We start from the raw sequence: 20,260 nt of genomic DNA on the forward strand, positions 1-20,260 counted from the left end.
AAGACATGGAGAGTCCACCAAAGGTCCACAAAGACGATGAAGATATTGGAGCATCTCTTGTGCAAGGAAAGGTTGAGAGAGCTAGGACTCATTAGTCTAGAGAAATGAAGGCTCAAGGGGGATCTCAGTATGTTTAAATACCTGAAGTGAGGGTGCAAAGAGGATGGACCAGGCTCTTTTCAGTGGTGCCCAGTAACAGGACAAGAGGCAATGGACACAAACTGAAACACAAGAAGGTCTTTCTAAACATCAGGAAATCCTTTTTTTCTATGTGAGTGAGCAAGCACTAGCACAGGTTGCACAGAAAGGTTGTATAGCCTCCCTTCTTGGAGACATTCAGAAGCCTCCTGGACATGGTCTTGAGCAAGCATCTCTAGGTGGCCTTGCTTGAGCAGGGTGCTGGACCAGATGACCTCCAGAGGTCCTTTCCAACCTCAGCCATTCTGTGATTCTGTGATTCACTAAGACTACAGTTTAACATTTAAGGGAGAGCTTCAGGCTACTGGAACCAGCTAACAAATGAAATAAGAAAATGCCCCCCAAAAATGTATTCAGTGTAGGCCATAATTGTAACAATAAACTCAAACTTCAGTTTCAAAACCTTTTAAATTTTTTTGTGGAAAAATATTCCTTGTTAATGTAAAATGAAATCTAAAAAACATGTTTATACCAAAAGAGCAAAATTTGGCAATCCAAGGGAAAAAAAAAAAAAAAATTAGCTGCGATATTTTGGAAAAAAAAAAAAAAAAACTTGGAAAGAAAACAGAAATGTTAGGAAAGGCAATGGGAAGAAATTAGAAGCCTGAGAACCCCTCTGCTTGCACTGCAGTGGAATCCTAGACTGTCAGAAGAGGAGCTTTGGTTCAGCTAACAGCACTCATAAAGAAATGTTGAATAGTGTTGTGGTGTGGATAACGCAATGAAAGCAAGGCCATTCTTTGCTCCCCTACCCTTCTCAAGTTTTAATTTTGTAACTTTCTGGATTGACATACCTCTCACCAGAAACACATCTGCCAGCTACAGGGTGTGGACTGTTGCACTAAGTGTTCAAATTCTACAGTAAGGTACAGTCTCATGGTCTGTTCTTAGGACATCCTAATGTAAAAAAAAATAATGAACCTAAGGAATCTGAATAAAATTAGTAAGAAATCCATACATCTTATTGAGCTAGAAGATCAACAGCCATGGATACAGGAGGAGGAGATGGAAGCTGGAACAGATTGCAAGTTATTGTGGACACTCAAACTCAGGCCAGCTGGGAGGAATCCTTTGTTGCTTTCTTCTTAAAAGGGATAAATCCAATTTCCATTAAAGATAAACATCAGTGGGAATTGGATCACACCAAACACATAACTCAGTAAGAGGAAATGACCTGCTAATATGATGTTAAATCAGAAGAAAGACAGAAACCAAACAGTGTGTGCTATCCTGCCAGAACTGGAAAAATAAATAAATTAATACCTAGAAGAGATTGAATCACAGAATCACAGAATCATCTAGGTTGGAAGAGACCTCCAAGATCACCGAGTCCAACCTCTGATGTAGCACTAACAAGTCCTCCACTAAACCATATCCCTAAGCTCTACATCTAAACGTCTTTTAAAGACCTCCAGGGATGGTGACTCAACCACTTCCCTGGGCAGCCTATTCCAGTGACTAACAACCCGTTCAGTAAAGAAGTTCTTCCTAATATCCAACCTAAACCTCCCTTGGTGTAACTTTAGCCCATTCCCCCTCATCCTGTCACCAGGCACATGGGAGAATAGACCAACCCCCACCTCGCTACAGCCTCCTTTAAGGTACATGTGGAGTGAATCGAAAGGGAGAAACTGGTGAGAAGGTTGGGACAGTGTCTTGATGAAAGTGACTTGGAAATCCTGGACCTGATGGCTCTTACAGCAGTGGGAATCCAAACAACAGCATAATGAAGACACCAGATCTCAAGAAGGAAGACTCCAGTACACCTGGAGAACTGGAAGGCAAAATCTCATAGGACAGATATCTAGGGGAAGAAGAAGTTCTTTCAACAAACCAGCCTGTAGGGAGTAAGTGTAAAGTATCTCAATAGCAATGAAGAGTGGGAAAGATAGCAAAAGAACATCTTAAGAAAATCCTGAGTTCTTGTAACTGGAAGCTCACAAAAAAATATAATGAAATAAAGCACAATTGTGTGAGAAGAAAAACAGAAGCCAATGCATAAAATAAAATGTATAAAGAAAGGAGAGGTTACTAAAAGCATGCTGGAAGTCCTTTAACCATATAAAAAGACTGGGAAAAGAGTTTTCTGCTACTCAAAAATAGATATTGAGATGCTACTCAGCTACAAATACTACACAAAAAGTTTCAAGTGTTTATTGCCTTTTTGCTTTCATCAGCTAGGATCAGACAGATACTCCTGGGAAGTACTAGCAACAAGGTTAGCACCTCCAGTGCTTGCATAAGTTTGGTGTTTGCAAGTTGTTTGCATCTGGCAAAATCCATTGCAGCATGTTCTGAGAATGAGATGAAGCATTCTCAGAGCTGTTAGCCATTAATCCATGAGAAATAGTGATGAGGGGAGATTTTGGAAGAGTAGAAGAGGGCAAACATGGAGCTTATTTTTAGAAAGCATGGGAAGAGGAAATCAAAGAATAGTAGGACCACTGAGCTGGGCTTTAATCCCTAGAAAAGCACTGGGAAAAGATATCAATCTATTTGTAAAAACTTAATAACAAAGATGCAGGAATCAACAGATCTGCCACGGATATGTTGCTGTGTCACACCAAATTAATTACCCTCTATAAAAGGACATGTGAATGGGAAGAAAGAACAACAATAGATATTACGTGTCTTCATAACTTAGAAAAGCCTGACAATATCTTCGTAAGTAAACTAAAGAAACTTCTTGTAAAGAGGGCCAAGCTTAATTACGAAACCATAGTGTGAGAAAAGTTGAGAAAACTATTCTCTGTAAAATTGAAGGATGCATTGCATGGTGCCCTGAACTTATGCTGAAAAAAGACAAAAGCAGAGCAATAAGAATGACTAAGGAAAATACAGCTCTGGAGGGGAAATAAAAATTAAAAAAATAAAAATAAAATAAAATAAAATAAAATAAAATAAAATAAAATAAAATAAAATAAAATAAAATAAAATAAAATAAAATAAAATAAAATAAAAAAACAGGATCAGGGCAGGGCTGTTTTGTGTAAAGAAGAAAAGACTGGGGGAAACATGAGACACCTTCGCGGCTGTAAAAACAGAGGTGTCACAAGAAAAGAGAATAAGTAGTTCTAAGAAGAAGGAAGGCCTAACGTGCAGTAGGAGAGATATGAACCGGATGTTGAGGATTGCCAAGGAAGGTGTGGAATCACTGACATTGCACATCCATAAAAACATTACACAAATGTCCCTCAGGTTTAGGAACAGTTGATTATTCACTGAGAAAGTCCCTTGCAGGCCTATTTCCTAACATCTGAAATTCTGCATGGAAGCAGACGAACTAAAATTTATAGACAAATGTTTCATAGTCTGTTGCAATTCAGTTTAAAATCCACACATAACTTCAACATAAGGCAGGTCAAACAAAATGTCTCCACACTTGACTGTCACTAATTTTTGAATTACAATCTGGATTACAATTTTAATGTAAAATTTACAGAAACTTTGAAGATATTTATTCTCAGAGTTAATCCAGGACTCGGTGCATTCCTTACTTAGTCACCAATAAATCAATCACATTTTCAGCTTTCAAGATGAAATGAAGTCTGGAAGTAAGTAAATACAGAGAAAGCACTGAATTCTGGTACTAAATAAACACCAAAAGTCAAAATAATAGCACAAGGGAGATTTTTGTTGAGATGCCACTGTTTTTACCTGTGCATGCATGTTTATCTGTTTGCATGCAAACATGTATGTGCATATAAACAGGAAAAATACACATTTATCCATGCATTATGTGTCTGGATGGGCAACATAACATAGATTATTGGATTAAATTACTTTTTATCTGAATTATGCAGTGAAGGAATTAAAGTGCCCTCAATTCTTGAATAACCACAGAATCACCCATATTAAAGTCTCTACTTTTGACATCTAAGTCTGCACTTGGCAATATTAGCTATCATTAATTAGGAATGCTTATGGTTAAAAGCATTGACATTAATGACTGGCATTTTGAAGGAAAATTTGAGTGGCCTATCAGTATAAGATTAGTTACACTAAGAAATAAAAAATAAGGAAATTTAATTTCTAGTTCTAACTGTATTCTTATTTCACTTATTGGTCTATCTAAGCTATCATAACTAATCTCCTTTAGAGGTACTGGGAAGCTTAAGTTAACTACCTCTCAGAACAAATCTGAGATGCTAAAAGAACAAGGTGCTACTCTTTTTACATTGATAAGCAAAAGGTATACAAGAAGGGGACAATTTAAATGATCAACAAAAGGGAGTCAGGTCTGAAGTGGAACAAGACTACCATTTTTCCACCACTGGAAAAAAAATAAGAAATAAGAGGTACTGAAGGATGTATTGTTGAGAGTAGTAAAGGAAGACAGAATACAATTAACCAGGATGGAATAAGGCCAAGACAGAGGTCCAGGGAACTCAAGTCGTCACAGCCATTAAGTGCCACTCCACACCCACAGCAGTCCCACCCAAGGCAAATTTTTGTGAGGGCCAGATGACCAGCACAGCTTCCTGTAGCAGCTGATGTCTCTCAGCCTCAGTACCCATTCTGATCTGTGCTGCCCTGTATAAGAGATCTGGTGAGATTGTAAGGTTACTGCTGCAAGCCATTTTGAAGGGCTTATCAGGAAAATGCAAAATGACTAAATGCATATAGCCTGGGGGAGTGGGACTATTAATAGAGCTGCTGCCAACCGATAACAGAGATTGAAGGCTGTAAACCCAGTAGGCAGAGGAATTGTTCCGAAGCCAAAGGAAAAGGTTTCTAAGAATGAGAGAGGAAATCCACCAGAGTGACTGTTAAACTGATAACTAGTATAATCTGCCTTAACAACCAGATCTAAATTTTGGAAAAGAGCCAGAACTTTTGCTTAAATAATTAACTAAGATGAACGGGCCATATGCTTCAAGGTATTAACCTGTAATGGTCACCAAGAAGGGAATACGTGACTAATGAATACTTGTTACCCCTAATACCTAATTCCTTGCAAAGTTATTTCCACACCTGAAATCAACATGGTGAGGTCACTCCATGCCCTCTAATTAGCTATTGATCTCTATAAATATAACATTTATGCTGCACACCGAGGATTCCAGAGTAGCTACTGAAAGGACACCTAGTGGCAAGTCAACGAGTATGTCTGGAAACCGCTGGAACTGTTGAAGGTGTGTAATTATAATTTGTCACATGAACTGATGAACTGCTATAGGTTGAATGGCAATGTCGTATGTGAACTTATGTGTAAAACAGCACTTTGAAGTTTTAAGAAAAGTTGCAAAAAGCATTCTTGCAAACACTTTTTTTTTTTTTAAAAAACATGGGATTTAAGCTTAACTTCCTTAAAACTCAAAAGAACAGCATTTTAAAAGGAGGATGAGGATGAACACATCTGTGTGTCCAATTATGCCTACAATTTTGAATGTCCTGAATCTCCACTGCATCAGTTTTAGGACTATCGGATAGCTGAACAGAACTCGTTACAGATAGGATTTGCTTGATATTCAAGCCAAATTTCAGCATTGCTTCTTAGGTCCTTCATTGTGCTCCTCTGAAATGTCCTTAGCAATTCCTTCCTGTCTCACAGACCATCCTTCTCCCCCATGAAGAAGAACAGCCGTAGGACATAAGTTGTACATGTTTGAGCTAATTTTACTTTTTTTTTTTTTTCTTTTTTTTTTTTTTTTTTTTTTTGGCCATCCAGCCCTACAGTCACTTCTTGCCTGTGTTTATTCCAAACGCCTTTATATGTACTAATGCCCTTGTGACCAGGAGATGCCCACAACAGAAAGCTGTATTCCAGATGGAGTCATGCTGGTCTCATGCAGAGAGGGATTATAACCTTCCTGTTTAGTGACATGCTGCCTCTGGGCAAACAGACCAAAATCCACACTTGGCTTTCTTGTTTATGTCAACATATCGTATTACAAGCACAGAACAATTTGCTGACCACTGTCCCTCTTCGATTATTGTTTTTGTGTTCTATTTTCCAGGTTTCTCTCTTCTACTGAACACCAGTTCTTTTGAATTAATTGTCCTTGAGTGAATTAGTATGGATATTCTAGGTCAGATTTTCCAGATATATTTTTGTATTCAATTTTATAATATCTCTGCATACCATTGGTCTGTTCTCTATCTTTAGTTTTTCTAACAACTCCTAACATAGTACCATCCTTTGATTTTAAAAGCCACAAAGGAGCCATTTCTGCTCTTCTATGCTCTTTCATCACAAAAAAGATCCAAACATTGAGGATAATCTTTGTTTATTTGTTTTTTCAGGTGACTTCCTACCAAATCTTCAGTTAAAAAAACCAACTCTGCCTCATTTCTCCACAACACAACTACAAGGAAGTAGATGATGGTGTGACGTGAAGCCAAGGCTGCAGCTCCTGCTCTTAGCAGACATTAGCACCCATTCCTTGTCCGGATCTGTTTCCAGGGTTCACCTCTCCTTCACTCCACCCTCCTGAACCTCCAGCCTGCTCTCTGTCTTAAAATGGCATGTAGTTTCCTTCCTTTACTATAAACAATGCTTTCTGTAACCTTAGTTTCATGATGTAAACATTTAAAAATAAGAATGAAGGGAACACAAACTATGTGTTCAATTAGGTAATTTGGGGATTAAATTAAATGAAGTCTCTTCAAACATGGAACATTTCAGAGTAATGAAGTCTGGCTTTACTTGTTTTACTTTTATCCTTTAAAAAAAGGACGATCCATATTAGAAACTCAGGCAGAAGAGTAGTAAAGGCAGCTGAAGACAGCTTATTCCTTGTGAATCCAAGGGAAACGAAAGCACAGCTCAGAGGAAGGGGCAATAACACTCAGGTATGTGTACAAAGGGAAAGAGAGGCACTCTGTAAATTGCCGGATGACAGAGGCTAGGCAGCCAGCTGCCACCGTAGATAGGGGAGGATCCTGCTATCGGTAATGTCACCACCTGTAACACGATGTCAGCTTGTAGCATGTCGTGCAGCCTGCCAAAGCCTCTTCAAAATCTGGCGATATTTTTGTACTAAAATTTAAAAACAAAAACCAAACCAAAACCAAGACAACAACAACAAAAATCACAAGAGGTCAACCAACAAATATTCTTCAGTCAAAAAAAAAAAAAAAAAAAAAAAAAAGTTGTCCCTTGTACACATTGTACATAATAAAGGATAGTAACAGAAAGGAGCAGTAAAGAGTAGTAAAGGAAGATAACATCCATAAATAATTCTGCTGTTCATCTCTGAAGTCCACCTATAAGTTTTAGTTAGTTATACTCCTTTAAAATAGTCTTTTATTTCTCCTTTTCTTGAAAAACATCTTTTGAGATGATTTTCATTGTTGAATCCTTAATCCAGATTTTGCAGATTTTGTGAATACTGCAGAAATGGAAGAAATTAAAACTGTCTTCCATTTGGAATAATTCTTGTTATGTACATCTGAACACACACATTTGGCTTTCATTGTATGGTGTGCCAGACAGACAGAAAAACGAAGGGTAGCCTATTACAGCTTTAGTCAACACTTTAAACTTCAGATCTCACTTATACCAAAAGAAAGTGATCTTCCTGGCCATTCAAGCAAGGCTATTTCCTGTTGGGCATACAGTAAATACAGGTAATACAGTAGTTTCTTTACTTTAAGGTTGTATTTAAACAGCCATTGTAAACATGAACAATAATAGCTTCAAACAAGTAGCACAAAGTAGCTACAGGTATTACATCTGTCCCAAGCCTCTTTGCTAGTTTAAGTATTCTACAGTCATGTTTTCCTGTTTCCTAAAGTATGTTGAGGAAGGGTGGGGGTTATCCCATTATTTGGTAAAAAACACACAAACAGCATAGGAGGAAATGCACAACATTTCCAAAGCAACATCTCATACACAAGATAAGTACATTCAATAATAGAGATTAGATCTTTCTTTTTTCACTTTACCAATATAATACTACATTTTAATTTTACTCACGGTTAGTAGAAAGCAGCAATAAGCAAGAGGGACACTTTTAATGGCATACTGATATCTGGAAGAGACCTACCTTGAAAGAAACTTTTGACTCGCAGATAGCTGACGCTAAGGCGCAACACGGATAGTTTGTCCAGCTTGGATATTATGTCGGGTGGGAAAGGCAGGAGGCTGGCCAGATGGTCAAGTTCTGCATTCAGACGGTCCCTGTGCCTCTTTGAAGGATTTGATTTTTCATTCCCAGCTGCAGGCCTTCTGTGGTGGAGAAGAGAATCACATTTTCGATTACCTGTTTTACCTCCAGGTAGTACAACCAGAGACTGAGATGTTGTCTGCAGTCAGTTGATAACAGGTGTAGTTAATCTAGCTTCTATGCAAATCTGATAAATTTCTATCCCCTGCTGAAAAGGTATTCTAAAATTTAACGTTCTGCATTTGCTGTTGAGCAACACAGACATTGGCCTCTCATTTCACATCCACCCAGGGGAAAATGGTTGAAGAAATGATATCTCTTATTCAGGACCCTTTGATCTTAGGGGAATGGGCGCTATCTTTGTGTCTTAGTGAACACCAGAAAAAAAGTGATTTCTCATCAATGTTGTACAAATTAGTATCTGAACAGCAGAATAAAAGTACCATGACTAATGGATGAACCTATTCAGCACCCACTGTATTCCTTTAAAGCATCTTAGTACCCTCCATTTAATGACTCAGAATTAACCTGTAGCTCAGGAGATAATTAAGAAAACAGCCTGTCTTTGGACGTGATAAAAGGAGTATGGAAAGTATGGGAAGCAACATGAAGAGATATTCTTATACCCAACTCAATAATCCCATTAACATTCTCTGTTTTATCTTTTGTATGTCAGTAGTAACAAAGGTAAGGATTTGGTTTCTCTCTTGAGAAATTCATATTCCACCCAAAACATTAAGATTAACGTTATTCAGATTTCAAAACCAAACACTCCTACCCCAGCCCCATGGTGTGTCCCTCTCATGCAGTGAACAGGACCAGATACCTGAGAACAGTTGTTGTGAAAATGCGCAAGATGAAATGCATCGCCAGTGAGGAAGGAGGTGGATTAAAGTTGCACAGGCAAAATAGTGAATTTTAAACTACTCAGTTTTGGGGTATCCAGTGAAGGGTGATCAATTTTGGGGTGTCCAGCATGACAGTGAGGGGTGATCAGTGGCAAAGCACAGACTTGTCATGTAAGCACCAAGACATTTGTGGTAAGGTCGAGAAGGCTGCTATCTCCAGCAGACAGCCATTGCTGGACAAAGCAGTAGTCACATGCTTTATCCAAAAATAAGCCACAGGCCACTGGAGCTGCAAACTGCATGAATACACAATCGCCAATGGCTTACAGCAACCCAGGGCTGCAGCTGAGCTAGTATCGCTCCGGGCACTTGGCGTTGTGTCTGGTGGTCTCCACCACACTCTCACATCGCCCTTTTTTTCTTTGGTGTTATGGCACATTGCCACATTTCTCCTGAGGCCCTTTCTTCAGAAGAGACATTTAGAGAAAGATTGTGGGGGAAAAGAGTGGAAAAATACTGCAAGAATGAGAAATGGTGGACAAGGAAAAGATGGGTGTGCTAACAGCTTCCACTTCCACTTAAGCAAAAGCAAGAAGCATAAGCTTATGCAGCTTAGCTAGTACTCCAGTGGAGAAACAGAGTGCATCTAGTTTACTTGTAGCACGTCTGCTGCAGTTTGACATGCCACACATTGATTCCATTTTTCAATGATAATTTTAATTTTGAGCATTAGTATTTCACAAGGTGGTCAAGGGTTGAAGTACAACATACTTTGAGTATTGTCTTCTTATGCAATCTTAATTCAGTTATTTAAGTAGTTAGAAAAAAAAAAATGTTATGTTTAGGAATTATTAAAAAAGATCAATGTTTCATACATGGGATTGCTGACTTTGCTACAAAGTGAAAACCTTTTAAATTGAACCAGAATTGAAAAAAAAAAAAAAAAATCACTGCTATCTTTGCAAACGTTCAGTTCAATTTGACAGGATAGCATCAACAGACAGACAGGCAGAATGAAAAAATGTTCAAGATAGGTATCAAAACATTGAAAATTCCTGATTTTTCATTTAAAAATGCCCAAAATGTTATGTGGTCCTTCAATAACACAATGAGCTGCTTTCAGAGGCATGGGGGAGATTTTACGGATTGGGGATTTCCTCTATGAGAGAGAGAAAATATCCAACAACTAATGCAATCCACAAAGAAGGACTACTCTTTATGCATAGTGGGTACTAACTTTTTTGGAGTCAACCCTGAAGCTCAGCCATTCTCAGTTTTGACACCAAAAGATACCTGACCAGTGGAGAGCAACAATTTTGTAGGGATATAGCCCATAGTTCAGTATAAGCTAAAGAACATAGACTTTTACTCATTGCCCTTTACACACGACAAACAAACTGAAGTAAGGAAGCAACTTAGTACAGAAAAAAAAATAATTCCAATAAGGAAAATTAGGCTAATGAGTTCAAAAGATAAAAAATTTCAAGAGTAACATGGAATAGAAATTGTTCAAGCCTATTTACCATATAAGCTATCAACTGCTCTATGCCAAAGAGGCATGGCCTGCATTTGTACTAAGAGATCAGTTTTCTGGAAATTACAGAGAATGGTGTAAAAAGACTGCAAGAGAAATTTCAGGATGGAGTCTTCCTGAAAACTCAAGGAAATGATTCAGTCGGTGAGTAAATCCAAACAAATGGAAGTTTGATGCAAATGGTAATTAGGTGCCAAGTGGATGAGATTGAAAACAATGCAAGTTCCATGGAAAGGCTAATGTAGCTGTCCTACAAAAGAAAACAGCAAGCAGGAAAATTCTTCAATGAGTTGTTTTGAGGTGAATGGAAATTCTAGCCTTTATTTCAAGATGAAACTAGCCACGCTTGTCATGTTTGGGTTAAAACCGATTCTCAAACTGCATAAATCGGGTCCTAAGGAACTCATTCTATGATGCCTTTTACTCTGCTTTTCATACGATAGTACTACAACAAAGTGGCACCTGTACTTAACACAGTAAAGCTGACATTTCCTCTTTGCATTCTTAAATCATCCAAATTTTGCTCTGCAGTAACAAGTACGTGTTCCTGCACAGGATCCATGCCACCAGTCCCTGCTCAGTAGGAAATGAGTGTGGGAGCTGATGCAGAGAACGTTTTCTGTTTTATTGGTATGTAAGGCATTGAGCCATTTGTGCTTCAGTGATTCAATGTGCCCAGGACCCATGGACTGCCACTTCTGTAAACCAGTTTGGTGAGCTTGCAGAGGAATTTCCTGCAGCTACAGCTCTTGTCTGCAGAGCATGGTATCTGCTCCTCCACTACCTGCTGCCCGCTGAGGGAGTCCTGCCCCTTGAACAGAAAGTTCACTCTGAAGAAGTTTTCAAACTATGCTGAAGTCTTAAACCCATGGAGGAGTATCTAAACTGAGAAAATCTAATCATCTAATAGGATGGGAAGCTTTCAGTAAGAAGGGAAAGGGAAGAGAAATACAGTGAGATGCAATAGATAGACTAGGCACAAAGTAACAGCAAGATGATTATCACGAACAAACAGACCAGCACCCACAGCTGCTGAGCTGTGCTTGGGTACTGCATCGATAGCCTGGCACAGCTGAACTCCAGTTGCAACTGGCCATGGGCCGATGCTCACTGTCCCCTGTGAGTGAAAAGGACAAAATGAGAGAAAGCTGGCTGAAGGAAAGGTGACCCTTTTCCACTGCCCACCTCTTCTGAGTCTTCACGGCAAGAAAAGGAGAAAGCAGAAGTAATGGTCACGAAGACATCACCCTGGCAGAGAAGATGAGAGGTTGGATAGTGTGACACCAAGTAAGAGGAAGAGCTATGCCACAGAGGGCCTTAAAATGAGAACTAAGAAACAGGAGAGAGCTGCACCTCCTGAGGTCTCTGTTTACCCTGGCACTGATACAGTTCTGGCTCAACTGGGCAGTTTGGAGCAGTTGTAGATACACTCAGAGCTAAGGCAGCTGAGCTTGCCTTTAAAGAGCTTTAAAACATTACAAGAAATGTTTTGCAGAGAGAGAGTTTTACAAGTTGCCAGGGTTTGAGATGAAAAGTGGATGAATCTCAAATGGTAATTGTCCTGACGCATTGCTCTAGCATCTTTAATATGAGTATAAATTTCAATGCAGTGACTTTAGTTTGAGGTTAAAAACAAGATCTCTCTAGTTTTCACATGCTTGAGTTACTAGTAAAATGTTGGGTTTCCACAGGAAACAAACACTTAAGTAGAAAATATTTCCTTCACTCAAAATACTCCATTTTTCTGGATGAAAAGCATATCTGATGGAAAATATTCAACCAGCCTGAGCTCCAGGTGTTTGAACTGATTCCATAAATGCCAAAATCCTTTAGTGTAGACCACATTTAATGGAGCTTGTTTGAAAGCAGTCTGTGACCAAAGGAGAACAGCTAGGATTTTAGAATTATTTGTATATATGAAGGTCAAACTTAAACCTGATGTATTGTCTAAAGAATGTCAACCTAGTGAAGACAGCCTCTCCTAGTAGAGAAGAAAACTGAAACATATTAGCTCTTACAAATATAAATTTTCTACATGTTTTTTCATTGTCATATGGTTCTCTGCATTCTCCCATGGAGCTTCTTCATACGTTTTCCTGCTTATTCTGTAAAGCTACCTCAGAATACAATTGCTGATGTCTTGTCCACAAATCCCTAAGAAATCTACATCTCCTGCTCAGACTAGCACCCACGAATCCCTACAGAGAGAGAAGTAGGACAAGGACATAGAGGAAAATGTGCAAATGTGCTATGCTATCAAACAAGACAAATAGACAAATTCTAAAAAAAAAATTTAAAAAATAATAAATAAATAAATAAATAAAAAACCAACAGCACAACATGGATCAAAAATCATGGTTGAACATGCTGTTCAATAAACAGGATATGTCTATCCTTCTGAATTCAAGATAAATTATTTGAGGCTAGTAAGGAGACCTCATAGTCCTGAAATGTCAGTAAGATCCATAGGACTGAAAGGCATAGACTGTGAAAGGAGCTCTGGACTCCGTACATCAGTCATGGGCATTCAGAGCCTCGTTAGAGCATGGTTAGGAAGTCCCTGAATGAGGGAATGAGCACAGGAAAGGCTTACCAGACACCAAGACCACAAAGAGATAAGGTTTGAGGAAGAGACTAGTGTTGCTAGGAAGTGAGAAATCATCCTCAGCAAGTGATAAGTAACTATTCACAGAAAATAGAGGGCAGCCTATAAATCGGGAGCTGTGTTATAATAACTCCAAGCATATGACCACCCTTATTTTAACCAAAACCAAGTTTCTTCATCAAAATTGTATATATCCTGGGTGGATAGGTTCATGTTCAGGTACCAGCCTTGCTATCTCGTAGCACAGATATTTTCAAAGTAGCACTACTTGCAATGGCTAAAAAGGTAAAAACCTTGGTTCCATCAAATTCAGTGAGAATCTGCCTTTGATTTTGTTTAAGCCAGAATTTCCTAGATGGCTCTTGAGTATACTTACATCCTTTAATAGTGGGTACGTTCTTAGCCATTGCTTTTACCTAGAAGTCATATCAGAGATAAGTTCTAGCTAACATACACACTCCAAACATGAAGCTTAATGTTTCTCAAAGCAACTGCAACGCTCCCTCCTTTCCCACAGAAGTTATGATTCATAAACTGTTCTGCACAGGGGCAATCTCATGTACTGGAGAAGTTCCACACCTCATGCACGTATAAAGTATCCAGATGCATACTGGAACAGTAGTGCAAAAATATTACATGCATTTTGTATCTAACACTCAGGTGTTGCAGAAAGAATACTGTTCTTCATTCATCATCTTTGTCTATTGAAATCATCACCTGTTGTATTTTACACTAAAAAAAAATAAAAATCTTTTTTTAAGTGGCAACACGTGGTTCATGTGCAAATATTCTCCAAAATCCAAACAAAAACAAAACAAAAACAAAACAAAAGAAAAAATCAAAACAAAACAGTCGTCACCCAAACTTTCAGAGAAACTCCCCTTTGATTTTAGACAAATATATACAATTTTAAGCCAAGTGGGTTATTTTAGGAGCTCTGCTTTAATTACCCTCTCATCCTTAAATTGCCTGCAAAGACCACCAGTGCTAGTTCACAATTTTAACATGCTACAAATGTGTTTCATAACCAAGTATAACTCAGAAGATGTGGAATGATTATATCAGAAGGCTTAATCTCACAGAGTGGTTTATGGCAAACTCATTTTACATTTGAGTTATAACAACCTTTTTTCCTGCAATTTCAAGCATCTTTTTAAGACCCATTGCATTTTTTTTCTGCTTTGCCTTCAAGCATACAGCTTCTCTCGCATTTTTCTTCTGATGAAAGTGATTCCATAATAAATAGTGGCTTGAATATGATGTGTTCTTTATGCAAAAAGTGAGTCACCAGTCTGCTTTTTCAGTTGGCTGAACTGACCCACTTTCCAGACTCACATGTGTTGAACTTAGTGATGACACAAGCAAGGCTAAGCCAAGGAAGGGGAAAGGGGGCCATGCCAGCACACTGGTGCCACTCAACACACAGCTTCTTCCTGGCTGACAATTAGTCCACCAGTATCTTCTGCCTAGGAAAAAACACTGAGGTGCACATCTCAACAACTACCAGCCACCTCCTGGGACAGACAGTGATGGATAAGGATGCTCTGAACCACGCTCAGCATCCTTTTTGGAGCCACTGGAAACCATGAAGAGACAACCTCCAGACCAGGGGTTTCTCACTGCAGTGGAAGAAGTTGGGTCTCCCCTGGGTCAGCAGACTATGGGAGGGTGGGATTCCTCCTGCTGCCTCATTTCTACCACATACATTTGCAACTACCTCCTGATGAATATGATACTTAACTGTTTCTGAATGGGTTTCCTCCTTTTCCTCCCAGCATAGAGGCACTCCCCCGGAGGAATCATTGTTTTGATGCTGAAAAACAAAAGGAATAGGTGTCTTAGTTCAGAGGTTTCTGTGTTTCATACCACTGTACAAAATGACAGCACCAGGGAAGTTCATGTGAGGAAAATGTTTGTTCCTTGAGTGTGGCATTCAACAGCACTAAAAAGCACAGTGGCATTAGTTAAGATAGAAGCTTAAGGCTTATTCCAATTTCCTACCATAATGCTATTACAATATTGATGTTTATATTCAATTTTCATTTTTTCAAATTACGCATACTATACATGGTATAAAAATGGGTATAAAATACATCCTGTTTACTCAATATGCAAATATATATATATATATTTTTCCTCCTAGGTTAATTTTTAAATTCAGCTAAGCAAATAAGAATGAATAATACTACCCATCATCTTTTGCAGGGAGGATTTCACAGCTTTTTTAATACACGAGAATATTGCCTTCCATTACCGAAACTGTGATAAGTAGGATGCCATTATTCAAATTAGCGTTTGTCCAGGTCCTCACACCCTCATTTTTAAAGACGGAAAGTAGAGCTGTTGGCAGCTCCAGAGGTGGCACACAGCACTGTGGTTAGCACTTAGGACCAGATCCCAGTGTAACGCTGATGGAGGTGACAATTTTCAGACAAACTATTGCACTGTTTGGGCATGTTAGACATTGCAAGGTCTAAAAGAAGTCTTTGTGTTCAGTCTGTTCAAATCTTCCGGAGATTAGCCAAATAGCAAAGTCTCTTGATTTTCTGTTTGAAAGAGTATTTTAGTCTCACTGTATGCTCACAACAATGGGTGTAGATTGCCTGAGAGGTTACTCTATCTCAAGAGTATTTGCTGCTTTGTGCAAGATGTGAAATTAAGGGGACCTTCTATGGCACTGAATCAAATTCCATGCTATTGAAGACAGCTCTGTCATATAAAGCAAATCATAAGCTTAATGAACATTTAGAAAACTATTTAGAGGAGTTTTGCTTTTCATCGAAAGACAGCTTTCTGATAACCAAAAACCTTACACTTTCCAGCTTAAATTTGTTCATGGTCATTTTATGCCCATTTGTTCTTCTGCCAACATTGTCTTTTAGTTTAAATAGCTCTTCCTCCTCCATTGTGTTTACTCATTGGCGTATTTTTAAATATCAGTCATATCTTCAGCCAGCCTTCATTTTTTCTATTCTAGGACAACCCAAACTGCTTCAATCCCCTCTCATGTTACATCATCTTAGGAGCCTTTCTCTTTATTTTACGTTTTCTATTAATCTGTCTAAAACATGGATGAACAGAATCATGAACGGCATATTAATTAAAGTCTAACTGCATTTCATACATGTGTATATATATATGCATTAACTAACCATTAGTTCTTTATGGGAACTACCTCACCTGATATTAGTGTGACGGCATTTTCTTTTTTCACAGCCGTTATAAAATTCATGGAACACAGTCACCCTGTGTTTACCTAATATGCACATTTCTCTGTCTTCATGCATAACTTTCAACAAATAAATTCACAGTTTATGAAGGAAATCTAACTTCCAGTGTCCTCATGGCTGGCCACCTCATTCATACAATTTATGCAATCTACAATTGATTTTTATTATATGATAATTTTATCCACTTGCACCATTGATGGTGCAAGCAACTAAGTTTATTAGTACATTCCTGGTATTACGTGGAATTTCTTTGTAAAAATAAGATTGTCTCCAAACTGATATTTGAGGAACAATGCTTGTAGTTTCCCTCCTGCTCAGTCATTTTCCTTCCAGCACATGTTGTTGATCCAGTTCCTTCCGCCAGCCCTTTCAACTCTTGTACTAGTCCTCAGCAGCACAGTATCCTTCACTATATTCAGATAGGTCTACTGTATTTCTCTCATCTGGAAAATTGGTTATTTTATTATCAGAAAGCTATTAAGTTACCTTGGCAAGATTATCTAACTCTACATTTCATTTTTATTACAGTACACAAATAACCACAGTCATTAATTGTTCCTTCCTTTAGAATTTGTTCTAAAATGTTTCATACTATAGAGATCAGACTAACAGGTCAGCAGTTGCCTCCTCTTAATTACAGCTGATGGTGATAGTCACTCTCCACCAGTCACTCTCCACTTGGTGCAGTATCAGGTATAGAATTCAACCCAAAACACACAAATAAGTTGGGTTTTCACTGTTACTGGGATGATTTCATTTGAAATCAGGTCTGTGAACTGCCTGGCCACAGTCTACAAGGGATTGAATGCAGTGCAATTAATACTGTTCCAGGTTAAGAACGCTTGTTTATCCAGCAGGCTTTGGTTAGGTAAAGCCTTCTTGCCACCTTCAAAGACCTAGTGAGGTTAGACTAGTCTAGAATCCCATTTTCTGCAACAGTCTGCCAATTTGAATGAGTTCATCTGTCTTGGTGGGTTTTCTACTACAGGGGGAAGCTAGAATGGTGTGAAGATGCTAAAAGAATTGCTGTAGCTTCATGTGAGACGTTACATTAAAAGACATTTTCTTTATATTGTAATACTTTTGTGTTCTGAGTCCTTCCCGTTCATAATATGAATCTGTGACTCATAGTTCATGTTTCAAAACAGTGTCACATGCTAGACTTCCCTTCTCTTGCTTTTAAGAGTAAAATTAAAAGGAAGAAAATGACTTGGACAGTGTAATTCAACTGAAAACTGAAAGTTAAGACTTTATACGATTTCCCAAAAGGACAATTTTTTAAAACCCACTCTGGTTCAGTTGATGAATATGGGACAGCAACTAGAAGTAGATTAAAAAGACCTCAGTATACAGACAACTGAAAGGCAGGAAATAATAGCAAACAATATAAGCTAGAATTTGTGACATGTAAAAAGTTGGTTAAGAATGATAAAAGCCCAAAGGAAAATTCACAAATTGAAAGGCTAAAGAGAAAAGATAGCTTGCTTTTTTAGATGAATATTATGAAAAAAAAAAAAAAAAAGCCTAAAAAATGTGTACAGAGAAAAGGTAGATTTATTCAACAGATTTATTTTCAGTCTTTTTTGAAAAGAAGGAGAATCAAGGAAGAACAAAACATGCACTCTTCAGGCTTTCTGTAGGAACTTTCCACAGAATTAGGACAAAGGGTTACCACAGCAACGTAGTATGGAGCACTGCCTCAGCAACTGAGCACCAATGTCCTAGATATGTATACAGGCAAGAGATGCTTCTGCTGCTACTACTAATGCCAATAGTGGTACACAGATAAGATGAGTTTGAGAATGAATGTACTTGAATAAAGACCAGCTCAGAGGGCTCATGGTTAAGAGTCCTAAAAATGACAGAACCATAGAATTATGTTCTATGGCTGATTCTGTGGCTGATTATGCCCGAAAAGAGTACTTGAAGTTGCTGAGCTGCACAGAATCACAAACTTAGACAATGTTTCTCTTAAAAACTGAGGAAGAGCACATATTCATAGTTCCACCTGAACCATGCCCTTGTCTGATGGTCTGGGAGCTCTTCTCTCCACCACTGGGATGGCACAACCCATCTGCACAGCTCCCTCCCTAGAAGCCCACCAGCCTCACACATGAGAAACAGGAAAAGGATGGGGGGATGACACTCAGCTGCTCATCACAGTTGTGCCCTTTCCTTTCTCCTTCCTTTCCCTTTCTCTCCTCGCAACACTTGAGAGTCCTCATGTGCTCTCCCCTTGTTTGAGCGAGGAAGAAGACGAAGCCACAGCAGCAACCTTCTGCTCTCCAGCAGCAGGAGAGGGGGCTTGCATTCTTGAGGAGCTTCAGGAGGAGGAGAGCTAGGAGTGAAAGGAAAAAAATAGCTGGGTTGGGGAAAAAGCAGATGTGGGCCATGATCATTCACTTTCTTGTGTCAGATGCTTTTAATCAGTGATGCCATTAAGTTGTAATGAATCTCTGAACACTGAGGAATCCAAAGGTCTGAAAGACAGCTGCTATATGACAATATTCAGAGAAGAGAAACATAATGATCCAGCTAACCACCGGATGGTGACATTAACATCCGTCCCAAGCAAAATATCAGAAAAGCTGATAAGAAAGATGAATAACATCACTTAATAGAGTTCTACGGAATATCATGCTCTTTGGAGGGAAACTTACTCACTGAGAACTTATCAGATCTAGCTGATGAAGGAATTTACTCACACTGATAAATTATTTAACTTAGTAGCACAACATTCTGATTTTAAAAAGCCACAATGAAATATTATAGAGCGCAGTTTAAGTAGATAAATAATTAATCAAGTGACAGATCCAAAAAGGAGCAATCATTGAGAAATCACTGCTAAAAAAAATAAAATAAATAAAAAAATAAAAAAAAAGTTTTTATAAAGACCTTGCAGGCATCAAGGTTCAATAGAAAACCAGCAATTATAAAATTTGCAAATATTATAAAAAAAGTAGAAGAGTGGTCTTAAGCATTATTTAATTTTCTTTGTTATGAAATAGAGAAAGATGGAGTGGCCTGGTAGTCTGTTTCTGTTTATCCCCAATGCATTTTAACACAGTCAAACACAAACACATCTCAGAACAGGGAATGCAAGTCATTGCTACTAAGTGCAGATTGCATCCTGAAACGGCAGTGATTTTTGAGAGAAATTAGGGATGCAGGTAAAAAATGAATACAACCTGTACACTGAGCTCCAAGGGAAGAGCTGCTGCAGTGGCTGAACCAAGTGAAGAGATTTTACCTCTGTTTACAGATATGACGAGACTGGTATTGGAACAGTGTGCACAGCACCCGTGTGTTTTTCAAATACTGTTAAAAATGGGAAAGGGCAAGGAAAGAAAAACACAAAAATACTTTCAGGCTGAAGAAACTGCCTTGCATAGAATGAGTTCAGCCGACTTCCAAATCAAAAAGAATTTGGTGACTTGAATAAAGTACTATCATGGGGAAGACATGGGTGCTGAATTATTTTAATCTGAAACACAGCCATCACTTATAAATAGAAGCTGAAGCCAGATACATCCAAATAAGAAAAAAAGGCATTAATCTGTAACATTGTGAGTATTTAAACACTGAAGCAAGTTACAAATGATTTAGTGGATTCTCCATCCCCTGCTGCCTTGAAATCACTTAGATGTCTTCCTATGTACAGTTTGTCCTAACAGAAGTTATGCCTAAGTGAAATACAAGCAGTTGGGCTGAATGCGGGCATTCTCAGAAATAAA

At 38.4% G+C, this 20,260-nt stretch overlaps 1 protein-coding gene across 1 annotated transcript in view; it reads right to left on the bottom strand.

The window, feature by feature from the left end:
• Nucleotides 1-20,260, bottom strand: part of AHRR (aryl-hydrocarbon receptor repressor) — an 89,660-nt gene that overhangs the window by 57,408 nt on the left and 11,992 nt on the right. The window contains exons 2-3 of the mRNA XM_035316114.1: nt 15,038-15,109; nt 8,190-8,371 (exon numbers count right to left, since the gene is read on the bottom strand). Of these exons, the coding sequence (XP_035172005.1) occupies nt 8,190-8,371; nt 15,038-15,099 (244 nt within the window). The 5' untranslated portion in view covers nt 15,100-15,109. The remainder of the gene's footprint in view (nt 1-8,189; nt 8,372-15,037; nt 15,110-20,260) is intronic.

Source organism: Oxyura jamaicensis, chromosome 2 (genome assembly GCF_011077185.1).
Source record: "Oxyura jamaicensis isolate SHBP4307 breed ruddy duck chromosome 2, BPBGC_Ojam_1.0, whole genome shotgun sequence".
NCBI classification, from domain to species: Eukaryota; Metazoa; Chordata; class Aves; order Anseriformes; family Anatidae; genus Oxyura; species Oxyura jamaicensis.